The sequence below is a fragment of the Danio aesculapii genome, chromosome 4 (assembly GCF_903798145.1).
Source record: "Danio aesculapii chromosome 4, fDanAes4.1, whole genome shotgun sequence".
NCBI lineage: Eukaryota > Metazoa > Chordata > Actinopteri > Cypriniformes > Danionidae > Danio > Danio aesculapii.
In genome coordinates, this window is record NC_079438.1 from 1,688,889 (window position 1) to 1,703,779 (window position 14,891).

Consider the following 14,891-nt stretch of genomic DNA (forward strand, 5'->3'; position numbering starts at 1 on the left):
ATTCATTCATTTTCTTTTCGGCGTAGTCTCTTTATTAATCCAGGGTCGCCACAGCGGTATAACCGCCAACTTATCCCACATGTTTTTACGCAGGGGGTGCCATTCCAGCCACAAGCCATCTCTGGGAAACATTCACACACCCATCCACACTCATACACTACGGACAATTTAGCCTACCCAATTCACCTGTACCACATGTCTTTGGGGGAAACCGGAGCACCTGGAGGAAACCCACGCAAACGCAGGGAGAACATGCAAACTCCACACAGAAACGCAAACTGACCCAGCCGAGGCTCGAATCAACAACCTTCTTGCTATGAGGCGACAGTACTACCTACTGCGCCACCGCATCGCCCAGGAATCTATTCAATTTGTTAAAATAGGCTAGGTCAGTTGGCATTTCTGTGTGGAGTTTGCATGTTCTCCCCATGTTGGCGTGGGTTTGCTCCGGGTGCTCCGGTATCCCCCACAGTCCAAACACATGCGGTTCAGGTGAACTGAATAAAGTAAATTGGCTTTAGTGTGTGAATGTGAGAGTAGGCACTGGGTTCTTCACACCGGAGCTCATTGATATTCACCATTCCAAATATGGTCAATATGGAGCTTTGGATTCTAGGGATATAATGTAGGGTAATAAATGTGCACATAAAACCATCTCTGGAGATTTTGTGAGCTTACCTTAGCCACATACCTACTACGTAGGCATCAGAGAACAACTGAACTGATTGAATCAATGCACTAAACGGCACCTTTCATCAACTTCTACTAACCTGCTTTTCCTGTGATCCACGTCTTATTAGAAAGTGCTCCACTCCTGGTACTGACGGACACTTGGTAGCTCTTCCCAGCACTCAGATTCTCTAACACTACATCTGTATTTTCAGGAGGCAAGACTTTCTCAATAGAGTTTGAACCAGGTGTTGTCAGACTGACGAGGTAACTATCCACATCTCCAGAAGCTTTATCCCACAGAACCCTGACGCTGTTCTGGTCGCCGTTGTTCTCCGTTCTTAGGTTAGAAACAGAAGCTGGAGCTGCACAGAGAGAGGATGAGATTAGTCACATTACCTTTAAACAATACTATAATACCTTGGTGTTCAAAGTACAAGGGGGAAAATACGGCTTAGACAGTAGGGTCACTATTGGTATCTTAGACAGTTTCCAAGAAGGCCTGATTTACACAAATGTAATGCAGCTTCACTTTTGACTTTAGTACTGACTAAAGTGCCCTAAGGATCTGGCACAGATTGATAAGCTTTTGATCTTATTTTCCGCACACATTAGTGTTTGAACGTGAGACTAATTCCTGAAGGACTCCAGAGAAAGACAAGTCTCAGCATTGATCCTGTGGGCCAACCTGATCCCCCACCGTTGTGCTACTCAGACCTGCAGTGGATGTCCAATGAATGTCCAATATTCTCCAGCCTTCAGTGACTAGACTGCAGCTCTGCACAAGAAGTTGGGCCAGGGGAAATATGGTTGTGCCCATCTGCGCCTGGTTTCTCTTGAGTTTTTGTTTTTTCCTTCACTTTCGTCAATTGGTGAAGTTTGTTCCTCGCCACTGTTGCCACTGGCTTGCTTGGTTTGGGACTTGTGGAGCTGCGCATCAATGGATCTTCAGTGTTTGGACTTTCAGCAGTGGAAATTAACACTGAACTGAACTAAACTGAGCTTCAACTCTGAAAACTTCCAAGTTAAGCTGCTTTGACACAATCTACATTGTAAACGCGCTAGAGAAATAAATATGAGTTGAATTGAACTATGAATACTGTAATAGTAAATACTAAAAACACAATAGAAGTCAGTTGTTACAGGTTTCCAGCGTTCTTCAAAATATCTTTTGTAAAATATCTTATCGACAGATACTATTGAAGGTTTGGAACGGGTCAAGGCTGAGCAAACGATGACAGAATGTTCAGTTTTGGGTGAACTGTTCCTTTAAGTCTTAAAAATGAGAATGAGTACAGTCAATCAAATGAAAATGCACACACAATACAATAAACGCAACGTCTCATGGTTAAGGCAGCTTGATGTAACGTGAGATAACACAAGGAGAACAAGGTAACCTTTCTGCCCTCAATATAGGAAAGGGTGTTACCATGCCGGGAAAATCATACAGGCACAACTATGTGCCTACTGACCTATTAATTAATAATCCAATTCCAAATACCTGTTCGTGCTTGTGTGGACGCCGAATTCTGTAGCTCTCCAACCTCTGTGATGACAGTGACGTTGTAGAGTCGTCCAGAAATCAATCCGTTCGTTGTATATGAAGTGGCCGTGCTCGCCACTGTTGAGTTCCAGGTTGAATCCGTGCCTTTGCTGTCTACGAGCACAATCCGGTATCGCTCTGTTGTGCCTTTACCAGGCTGCCACGAAACTTCCAAGCTATTCGCGGCTTCGGAAACCCGTAGATTTTCCACTGCTGAAGGTCCTAATGAAAATAAATGCAGAAAGATTTTTAACAGTTTTCAAAATTAAGTTTCCCCTTTAGAAATATATATATATTACTGGCTACAGAACAAACCACTGTTGTCCAATGACTTGCCTAGTTATCCTAACTTGCCTAGTCAACCTAAGTAACCTACTTAAGCTTTTTAATTGCTCTTTAAGCTGAACACAAAATGAAAATCAGAAATCAGTTATTAGAAATTAGTTATTAAAACTATTATGTTTAAAAATGTGTTTAAATGGGGGGTAACAGCACAAGGGAAATATATAAGAACAAAACGATGCAGGAGGGTGAATAATTTTCCCCTCAACTGTTAATTCTTGAGTGATCTGCTGATAATGGCAAATTGAAGAAAACAGATGCAAATAAATAGTAGAGTCGGTGACGTAATTGTGTAAACTCTTAACAACAAAGGTACAATATGAGGTAATGTCAAATCAAATTCCAGATGATGTGCGATCTGGGAATATCAGCCAACTTCCCAGGGCCATTTCTAGAGTTTTTGTCAACTATAATTCATTCACAGTATTTATTACACTTTATCAGTTTATAAGTCCTGCATTATGATGTAGCATCTATTAAATTGTAAATAATATATTACATACAATAGAACAGTGTTTCCCAACCCTGTTCCTGAAGGCACACCAACAGTCCACATTTTCAACCTCTCCCTAATCAAACACACCTGAATCATGTTATCATAACATCAGAAGAGACTCCAAAACCTGAAGTTAATGGGTCAGATAACAGAGACATCCAAAATATGTACTGTTGGTGTGCCTCCAGGAACAGGGTTGGGAAACACTGCAATAGAAGACACTTTACTATCGTATCCTTCTAGGGCAGGGGTGTCCAAACTCGGTCCTGGAGGGCCGCTGTCCTGCAGATTTTAGCTCTAACTTGCCTCAACACACCTGCACGGATGTTTCTAGAAAGCCTGGTAATAGCTTGATTAGCTAGCCCAGGTGTGTCTGATTGAGGTTGGAACTAAACTTTGCAGGCAACCGGCCCTCCAGGACCGAGTGTGGACACCCCTGTTCTAGGGCTTACTTGGCCACATATGTGGACAGCACATTTTAGCTCTTAAGTCATCCTGCAACTGTTTTGCTGCATATGAAATGCCCCAAACACTATTTTTAACTGTCCAAAATGGGCAAAAAAATGTGTTTTTACTCTCTGATAGTCAAAAAATATGTGTGTATGTGTTATTAAATCATTAAAAAACAGTCAGGAGTTTTTCATTCTATTTCACAAAGGTGACTATTGTAATTTATGGAAATTTGAACCACGAGTCCACATATATGGACATCATTTTCCTCTAAAAGTACATCCTATCAAAAGATGATACTTAGGTTTTTTCTAATTAGCTTCCAATAAGCCCAAATAGCAAAGAGAAATAAAAAATGCATGTAAAGAAACAGCTTGGGCCTTAAGAGGGTATGTTTTACAGTAGTTCAATATTACTATTGTAAGAAACCTCGACCTAACTTCTACGTCTGTTTTCACAATTGCGTTCTGTGCTTCTTTCTTAACAAAGAGCTTAATTATATAGAGAGGAGAGTTCCTCAACTTTAAATAGAGCCTTTGGAGTGATAATTCACTTACTGTAGCATGGGAAAGGTAGGCATCAAGAATCATCTACTGATCAAACGGGATTCATTTAACCTTATCTATTATAGCCTCTTAAGGCCCAAGGTGTTTTTATTACATGCGTTTTTTATTACTCTTTGCTATTTGGGCTTATTGGAAGCTAGATAGAATAAAAACCGAAGTATCATCTTTTGATATGATGTACTTTTAGAGAAAAATGGTGGTCCGATTTTACATAAACACTTTTTCCTGAATGTTTTTTTAATGCATATTTAACATAGAAATTTTTTTGAACTTGCTTTGACAAGATTTTCCCCATTTTGGACGGCTAAAAATAGTGTTTGGGGCATTTCATATGCAGCAAAACAGTTGCAGGATGACACTGTGTGTCTGTAATAAAATATAAAACATTCAAAGTATTTTAAATAGCCACTTAAGAGCTAACATGTGCTGTCCACATATGTGGACACTCAAGCCTTTGGAGGTTAAACAGTGAGTGTTCTCACTCATATGTCCATCAGAGATCTGAGAATGGAAGAGTATCACCTTATTGTACAACTTACAAGGAGAAACCGCCTTGAGTGAGTCTACCATGGCTCTAAAGGTCAAACAATAAAAAATAAGGTCAAGAATCTTGGTGTGACTCCGGAGTCAGATCTGAGTTTCAATAGTCATGTCAAAGCAGTTAGTAAATCAGCATACCATCATCTCAAAAACATTGCAAGAATTAGATGCTTTGTTTCCAGTGAAGACTTAGAGAAACTTGTTCATGCTTTTATCAGCAGCAGGGTGGATTACTGTAACGGCCTCCTCACTGGCCTTCCCAAAAAGGCAGTCAGACAGTTGCAGCTCATCCAGAACGCTGCGGCCAGAATTCTGACCAGAACCAGGAAATCAGAGCACATCACACCTGTCCTCAGGTCTTTACACTGGCTCCCGGTTACATTCAGAATAGATTTTAAAGTATTATTACTGGTCTATAAATCACTGAATGGTCTAGGAGCTCAATACATTATAGATATGCTCACTGAATACAAACCTAACAGATCACTCAGATCTTTAGGATCAAATAGATTAGAAATCCCAAGAGTTCAGTCAAAGCAGGGTGAATCGGCTTTCAGCTACTAACAGCGCCCCCTGCTGCTGGAATCAGCTTCCAGAAATGATCAGATGTGCTCCAACATTAGGCACATTCACATCAAGACTGAACACACATCTGTTTAGCTGTGCCTTTACTGAATGAGCACTGTGCTACGTCCGACAGATCGAACTACTATGTTTTTCTCTTCTTTTTCATTCTTTTATAACACATTTTATCTGCTTTTATTCTTATTTATTTTATTTTTTAACCATCTTTATTATTTGTTTTTATTTTTCTTATACTTGTTTCTTTAATTCCTGTTTATGTAAAGCACTTTGAATTGCCACTGTGTATGAAATGTGCTACATAAATAAACTTGCCTTGCCTTGCCAAAAGGTCTGAGATTGTTCTTAATTAACATTCAAAGAGAAACCTTATTAACATGATACAATGGGAAGAATCTGTATAAAATGTCTGAACGGAGAATCATCTGTGCTCATTCTGACTGCGGTGAACCCTTAGTACTGCCAAGTACTTTGAGACTGCTATCCTGAATAAACCTCTTCATTGAGATCTTCTACATCCCTGTCATTTATTTCTTATACTATATACTAATTACTATAGTACTTGTCATGTAATTCTTGGTGTATCTGAGGATTGTCCCTCTAAAATATATCTCAAGAGTTCACACTTAGCTGATAATCAATAAAGTGGAATTAGCATGCTGTAACGGGAGAGAGCCCTGAGCTCGTAATATCCTCGAGCCCAGGGCTCCCTCCCGTTTGAAGGGCGAGAGGGGAGTTCGAGCTCAGGTAGGTCTTGAGAACTCCCCTGCTGTCACCGTGTGAGAAGTGTAAACGAAGGTTGTCTTGGGTGATAATTTGGATTTGTCGATTGGCTATGGTGTATGCTTTTGGATGGTGGGAGGAACCCTGGGGAAACCCATGCGAACACAGGGAGAACATGGAAACTACGCACAGAAACGCCAACTGGCCCGATAGGAGGTTGGAACGGCGGTGTTCTTGCTGTGAGGCAACAGTGCTAGCCACTGGGCCACCATGTCGCCCTTTCGGAAAAAAGGGTGGGAGGTAGGGGTGGAAGGGGGGAAACTTCAAGACAACTGGAGTGAAAAACTATTCATTTATAATGCTTCCGTAACCATCTAATAGGGTAGATCATGGAGCTAATGAGGTGCCAGCCGTGTTGATCATAAGCACGTGATCCTCTCGAAATTAGTTTATAAATAAACCACACTAAAACAACCTTTTTTTTTTCACTTTTTGTATTGTTTACCATGGTACTTTGAGTCTGAAATCTCATCTAAGTAGGACTTGAAAACAACATTACTATTTATTTGACTGTGAACAGTGTTGTATTTTGATAAGATGATTTCCCTGTTTAGAATTATCAAATAATTATTAAAAAAAAAGTCATATTCAGTTATTTTAGGAGAAAGTCTGAATGTGCGAATATAAAACCAACTTTACCTCAATCGTTTTGTCGCTGCTTTGTTTACACTGCAAGATGGATCGGCGACAGGGGGTTTCACATTGCATGACTTTACAATAGGAATAATCGCCGACAACTTCGTCCAAACTACGTCTCACAGCCAAAAAAACACGTCGTGTATCTTTTGTTGTTAACTACATAACGAGAAGAAGCCTTTAATGGGGTAGAAAATGTACATATATGCTTACCTGGGTTTAAAGAAAATTAGCAATTTCTCCTCAACTTTCTTAATGAAACGTCAAACAGACATGAGTGCTCCTGTCAAATTTCCACTAGTTTTTCCTCCATTCCTTGGGTCCAAATTAGTGATGTGTCGTTCTTGAACGACTCGTTCATTTTGAACGAATCTTCAATATGACTCGGGAACTACGAGTCCTCTCAGGGAGTGATTCGTTCATCCGCGCGCACATATGTGCAGGTGGTATCGTTCAATTAAAGTCTTTTGAGTCGTTCATCGCGGAAAGGCAGAAGCATTTGTGTTTAGGGGGGGGAAAGAGAATTGATCCGTTCACCTCTCGAGTCCTCTATCGGGTTTGAGTCATTCGTTCATCACGACAAACACTGACATTTGAAGACATGAAGAGGTGAGCTGAGCAATGAGACAAAAATACCTTCATAGACAAAAGAGCGGGTAAACATTGAATTATTATTTTCTCCTTCTTGTAGTATTCTATTTATAACTTTTTTGTTGTGTGATTAACCTTTTGGGCTCGTTGTAGATGCGTTTGGAAGCATTTCGTAACATTTTAATAAGATTTTGGCAAATTGATTCAATCTTTTTTCGAGTCATTTCGTTCATTTGGTTCAATTTAATTGAACCAAATGAACGAAATGACTCGAAAAAAAGATTCGTTCATCTCGATGAACGAGACTCAAAGATCCGAGTCAGTAAATTGATCCAAACTTCCCATCACTAGTCCAAATAAAAGGAAAACTAGCGCTTTTAACTTCTCCCTCAACCTCCCGCTGGCCTGCAGGTACACACACACACACGCACACAAAATCACGACTAATATCATGCAGTCTGAACTCGGCATAAACGTGTTTTCATGCTTTTTTATTGCAGCCCTACTGAATTAACCAGCTTAAACCAGCCTAGGCTGGTTGGCTGGTTTTAGCTGGTCGACCAGCCTGGTTTTAGAGGGGTTTTGGCCATTTCCAGGCTGGTTTCTAGCCATTTCCAGCCTGGTCTTAGCTGGTCAGGCTGGAAGATGACCAGCTAAAACCAGCTTGACCAGCCTAGCCAGGCTGGGAGCCCAGCCAAAACCAGCTATGTCCAGCGGAAACCAGGCTAGTCAACTACATTGACTACATTTGCAGAGTATACAGAGAAGTAGGTAGGCACATGGATAAATTCCCCTCTGGCAGACATTATAATAACAGTCCTTCTGTAATGGCAATGCGCTCTGTGTGAACTGGTGTGCAGAAAGGAAAGGTGTGGACGCAGCAGGTCCTGCTGTGAATTATTCTTAGTGAAAGCTGCAGAATGTCCAACATCCTATATGTGCAAACATGATAGCGCCGCTCTTTGCTTTTTTAAGAGAGCTCTTCCTAATGAGGTTTTGCTAAAAGGGTATTGTAAGAAAACAGGATAAGAAACCTTTAGGGCTGAAGGTCAAATCTCGGCAACCTCCTATAATGTCTTGTGTGCCATTAGAAAGTCATTACGTGGAAATATTACACATTCTTTTTGCAGTGATACACGTTTTTCCCATTCATTCATGTATTTTTATTGTCTAAACGTGTAGAGTTGGGTTAAGTGGTGGAGTATGGTGTCATGCCTCCTTATAAAAAAATCATACATTTTGACGACTATAAATTTGTACAAATTAAGCACTAAACTGATAAAATGTAAAACAGTTATGTTTCCTCGTGGGAATAAAGAATATATATATCAGGCTGATATATTTGGCAGCCTGATTTCCAGTTTTAACTTCCGCACTGGACACCACAGGGCTAAAACTGCGCCATATCTGTGTTTGAAAGGCAATTTTGGAAATTAATAAGTTCTTCTTTGTAATCCTTCAAGGAAACAGCATGCTACTGTGTCTGAAAAGGCTTTAGAGACAAATTCTCCTTTGAAAATAAATAAACATTACAGTAAATGCCTCTCCTTTCCTGTGTGTCTGTATCATGCATAGAATTGTAGACTACCCTATTTTACAATAATCAACAAAGCCATCATATAAGTTTATAAGTACCTAAATTATGTGTGAAACTTAATTATCGAACATGAGATGTATGTTTTGCATTCTAGCAATTGAGTTGCATTCAAAATTCATTCAGCAAAGTAGGCATGACACCTCTTACATAGCTAGGTGGCAAAGTGAATGTAAAAATGCAGAAGCAGCATGCGGTTACTTCCCTGCATTCATCGTCCAATCAGTCAGTCATACGTTTTTGTGACAACACGAGTCCTGTCACACAGTGAAAGAGGTAAAGTGGTTCCTTGTAGCCAAAAATAATTAAACAACCAGCCCAGAGTCCTGACCTTAACCTACACAGGCTCTTTGTAGATATGTACTCCTGTCTACATTTTATGTAGCCAAAGGTAAGTCTGGCTGCATTTCATCTTTAAAACGAACGCTACGAGGGGTATGACACTGACGACGGCTTATGGTCCTTTTAGCGCTATCGCTGAGGTAAGCGCACGGCTTACCTTCCATGTGGACAGCTTTTCCGGTGTTACAAGTTCGCCCAGTAGCCGTGTACATCGCCAGACTTGGGACGTGGAGCGGAGTTGACCACGATGACGGGGTTTGAGTCAGACTAAGATCAGTTCCGGAAATCAGCTAAAAAGATCAATTGATCAGACTGTCTGTCAGTCGACAGCAAGCTGGCCCGGTGTGCGTTTCCCAAATCCATCGTTAACCAACTAAGGTCGCAAGTTCCATCGTTACAAACGTAGTTCATTTGTTGTTTCCCAAAACCATCGTTAACCAACTAAGGTCGCAAGTTCCATCGTTACAAACGTAGTTCATTTGTTGTTTCCCAAATCCATCGTTAACCAACTAAGGTCGCAAGTTCCATCGTTACAAACATAGTTAATTTGTTGTTTCCCAAATCCATCGTTAACCAACTAAGGTCGCAAGTTCCATCGTTACAAACGTAGTTCATTTGTTGTTTCCCAAAACCATCGTTAACCAACTAAGGTCGCAAGTTCCATCGTTACAAACGTAGTTCATTTGTTGTTTCCCAAATCCATCGTTAACCAACTAAGGTCGCAAGTTCCATCGTTACAAACGTAGTTCATTTGTTGTTTCCCAAATCCATCGTTAACTAACTAAGGGCGCAAGTTCCGTCGTTACAAACGTAGTTCATTTGTTGTTTCCCAATTCCATCGTTAACCAACTAAGGTCGCAAGTTCCGTCGTTACATAGTTCGTTGATTTGCCGTTTCCCAAATCCATCGTTAACTAACTAAGGTCGCAAGTTCCATCGTTACAAACGTAGTTCATTTGTTGTTTCCCAAATCCATCGTTAACTAACTAAGGGCGCAAGTTCCAATCGTTACAAACGTAGTTCATTTGTTGTTTCCCAATTCCATCGTTAACCAACTAAGGTCGCAAGTTCCGTCATTACATAGTTCGTTGATTTGCCGTTTCCCAAATCCATCGTTAACTAACTAAGGTCGCAAGTTCCGTCGTTACAAACGTAGTTCATTTGTTGTTTCCCAAATCCATCGTTAACTAACTAAGGGCGCAAGTTCCATTGTTACAAACGTAGTTCATTTGTTGTTTCCCAAATCCATCGTTAACCAACTAAGGTCGCAAGTTCCGTCGTTACAAACTTAGTTAGTTGATTTTCCGTTTCCCAAATCCGTCGTTCCAACGAACATTCGCAAACTCCGTCGCAAACTTGTGCACTTGCAACTACACCTCTGGAGCTGTAGTTAGAAACATAGTTCCTGGCTGTGTTCTATTCCCACTTATCCCCCCTATGCCCTATTCATTCAGAACATTCTAACATTCAAAGTTGGAATGATTAAAAATAAAAAAGCGTTAAAGTCATCTCTCTTAGGTGTAGTTTGCTTTCAAACTATTTTTACAGTTCAGTTTTAGCGATCTTCATGTTTACAATAGCTCCCTTCGCAGTGCACTTTGAAAACGTTGATGTCATTTTGAACACAGCCTCATGGCGAAAGCTACAGGTGAGCTATTATTTAAAAGCGGAATTTACGTTACGTCTCCAAAGCTTGCGAAAAACAAAAAACGCAGCATACGTTAATGCTTTTAATTTATAGTAGGTTATTTATTAAGTATCTGTACTGTAGATGACATGGGCCTGCTGGGTATAACATTTCTGCAGTGCTTTACATGCGTCAAATTGTAAAAGTAGACTTTTCTAAAAAAATTTAAATAAATAAACAATATCCTGCTTAATAATTATCATCATAATCAGTAATATTATTATTAAAGTAGAGTTTTTAAAATTTCCTAATAAATATTAAATTTTATTTTATAATAAATCGTCTCATTTATTTATTTATTTAACTGATTTATATATGATATTAGAATACGTGTTCGCTTTTGTAAGTGATGTTATGTTTTACAATAGACTATGTAATGTTCTCAATAATATTTGTAGAGTAAACACAGGCGCTATATGTGTCGTTAACATGTATTTCAATTAATATGGAAAGCGAGTGCATGTTTTAGCAAAACTAATATTGGATTTTATTTTAAATGCGTGTTTTTGTAAAACAATATCATTTGCACAAAGAAATTATAGGGTTCTTCTCTAAAGAAGTAGTTACTCCACCCCGTTTAGAGCATCATTATAGGCGTTTTATGCTATAAATAACGTGGTTTAAATGACGGATCTGCGACTACGGGTTTTGGGAAGCACTCGTCACTACATCGTTCTTTTCCCAAATGATGAATCATACTATGATAGTTCAGCCATTGTTAGGGAAACGCACCCCTGGTCGGTTAAAGTCTATATAGTGCCCTCTGGTGGATTTACACGAGAAGAGGACGCACGAGAGAGATCGTCAAAAAGCGTACACAGCGCCCTCTAGTGGATTTGCAAAAACTGTGAGCAGATGTACCTCTGGTTACATATTTCGCTGTCCCCAGAAATGAAGACCTGTGTACATATCCGCAATGAACCTGAGTTGGACGTAAACCTTAAGACAGAATATTATAGCAGTTATTGCTAAAAAAAAACCTCAAGTATAGAAGAGACCGAAAGAAAAGCTGATCAACTGCCCAGCAGAGCAGTGTGAGGTGTATTAGGTGTCATATACATGACATTTTCAGACAAATTTAGATTTTTTTTAATGTGTTTTGCCAGTTTGTTTACACAAGAGCAGCGTTTTGTGACTGAAAACACATAAATCTGATAGCGAGTTTTAAAGCGGAAGTTTTTGAAATCACAGCCGGAGTTGTGTCAGTGCAGACACCCCAAAATGAGTGTCTATGAAATTGATATCATGCACGTATTTAAAACGTGTTTAGAGGAGTGTAAGTCACGCGAGAACCAACGCAAAAATGGTGGAGTATGAGGTAGTGTTGCTGTCGCTCATGGGTTTGCCAATGCTTCTTCAGAAAAGTGCGGATTTACTTTACATTACAACCAACAGCAGAGATGCATCTTACACACGCAGCGAATTCTACATACACAGCAGTTCACTTCCTTAGAGGTACAGTTTGCTAACAAGATGGCAGCGCCAAATACTACACTAGCATACAGTTGAAGTCTCTCTTGTTTCCAAAATGATGTTTAACAGAGCAAGGAGTTTTTCCCAGTATTTCCTATAATATTGTTTTCTTCTGGAGAAAGTCTTAGTTTGAAAGCAGTTCTTATCTTTTTTTTAAACCATATAAAAGGTCAATATTATTAGCTCTCTTAAACAATATTGTTTTATAAATTGCCTACTGAACAAACCATCATTATACAATGACTTGCCTAAATACCCTAACTTGCCTAATTAACCTAGTTAAGCCTTTCAATAGCTATGTTTCCATCCAAAAGTGCGAATGAACTTTGTGCGGCAAACTGAATTATCTTATAAAAGACGTGCGAATAAAACAGCGTTTCCATCCAACGAGTCAAATCGAACAAAATCGCCACTTCCTGTTTAACTGGCGCCAAGTATCAACAGTAAAAACGGAATTTGCTGCGGTAGGAGAATCTGCGTCGATCTTTTCTTCATCCAATAAATGACTTGCGCCTCAGAAGGCAATCCTGACACGATGTGAACGCGCGGTTTGGCGTTTGAAACGCAAACTGGCCTCTCGTGGATTCGCCAAAACAAAAACTGCAAAAATACGTACCTCCCTGGACGTATTTCGCGGTCTCCAGAAACGTCCACGCGACTACCTTTTCAGAATGAGCCTGGGTTGTCTAAATTTCTAGCTATGCATACGACTAATCACAAATTAAGCTTTGATATATTTACAGCGCACTATAAAAATGACTGGGTTCCAAATAATTCCTTCAAGTTGTCCCAACACGAATCAATTAAGTTCTCTTAATCATTTTTTACAAATAAAAGTGGATTGAACATAAAACAATTAAGTTGTCCCAAAAAGAGCCTTAATAATTGCGTTTTTCAACTCATTTTAAATAAATAGTTTGAACAAGCAGCAAAAGTCATGTTGTGAGTGTACGAAATATAACCTTTCTGACTAAATATTCGACAGATTTTTGGCACAAAAGAAAAATGTTGATCAATAAAATGTATTTCGACCCATTGACAAAAATTTACCCATAAAATATAAGATTGTTTTGTGCTCCAGGCTCAGATCAGATCTGACATAATGTGTTGGAGTAATATTATCGTTTAAACCTCACGTCTGCACATGTTATATAAGTGTGACTGCAATCAGACTGACCTCTGAGCGCTAACGAGTCTTTGTATATATTAGAACAAAAGAACAATGAGCCGGATGGGAGGGAGAGAGAGCAGTCTGAAAGGACTGACCCACAGTCAAACTCCTGTTTTGGAGTTTAGCCCAGACACATACACGTAGCGCATTATCAGCACAGGCCAACTTTTCCTCATATTTACAGCTTCTGACATTTGGCCATTTGGATTTCCCTGTCACATGATACACTGAGATTTACATAATCTGTTTACACCGATTCTTTTTTTTTTTTTTTTAAAGATTTATTTTTGGCCATTTTGCCTTTATTAGATAGGACAGTATTTAAGACAGGAAGCGAAGTTGGAGAGAGAGAGGGGGGTAGGGTAGGGAAATGTCCTCGAGCCGGGATTCGAACTCGCGACGCCCTACTGCACCATATGTCGAACCACTAGGCTATTGCGCCGACTGTTTACACCGATTCTAAAGGGATAGTTCAGTCATTTTCTTTCAGCTTAGTCCCTTTATTCATCAGGGGTCGCCACAGTGGAATGAACCGCCAACTTATCCAGCATATGTTTTACACTGCGGATGCCCTTCTAGCTGCAACCTAGTACTGGGAAACACCCAGTCATTCACACACATTCACTACGGCCAATTTAGTTAATTCGATTCACCTCCATGTGTTTGGACTGTGGGGGAAACCGAAGCACCCGGAGGAATCTCAGAAATGCTGGCCCAGTCGGGACTTAAACCAGCGACCTTCTTGCTGTGAGGCGACAGCGCTCTTAAAGGGATAGTTCACCCCAAAAATGTTAAAATTCGGCCATTTTTCCTTTAATTTTGAACACAAAAGAATATATTTTAAAAATGTTTCCCTCTGTGTCTCCTAAATGTGACGGATGTGGTGGGGCAGAAGGGACTTTTATTTTGGTTTTGTCCTGTTCTTTATGAGTTTTGGTCCAGCATTTTTGAATTCTTTTCCAGTGCTTGTGGAACCAGTGGCGCAGTAGGTAGTGCTGTCGCCTCACAGCAAGAAGGTTGCTGGTTCGAGTCTCGGCTGGGTCAGTTGGCGTTTCCTGTGTGGAGTTTGCATGTTCTCCCTGTGTTTGTGTGGGTTTCCTCCAGATGCTCTGGTTTCGGCTTAGTCCCTTTATTAATCCGGGGTCGCCACAGCAGAAAGAACCGCCAACTTATCCAGCACATGTTTTATGCAGCGGATGCTCTTCCGGCCGCAACACATCTCTGGGAAACATCCATACACACTCACTCACACTCATAAACTACGGACAATTTAGCCTACCCAATTCACCTGTACCACGTCTTTGGGGGAAACCAGAGCAAAACCCACGCAAACACAGGGAGTACATGCAAACTCCACACAGAAACGGCAACTGACCTAGCCGAGGCTTGAACCAGTGACTTTCTTACTGTGAGGCAACAGCACTACC

General features: G+C 40.2%; 1 protein-coding gene across 1 annotated transcript in view; it reads right to left on the reverse strand.

The window, feature by feature from the left end:
- The window catches only part of ptprb (protein tyrosine phosphatase receptor type b), a 65,700-nt gene that overhangs the window by 46,582 nt on the left and 4,227 nt on the right, over positions 1–14,891 (reverse strand). The window contains exons 3-4 of the mRNA XM_056455268.1: positions 2,171–2,434; positions 771–1,034 (exon numbers count right to left, since the gene is read on the reverse strand). Of these exons, the coding sequence (XP_056311243.1) occupies positions 771–1,034; positions 2,171–2,434 (528 nt within the window). The remainder of the gene's footprint in view (positions 1–770; positions 1,035–2,170; positions 2,435–14,891) is intronic.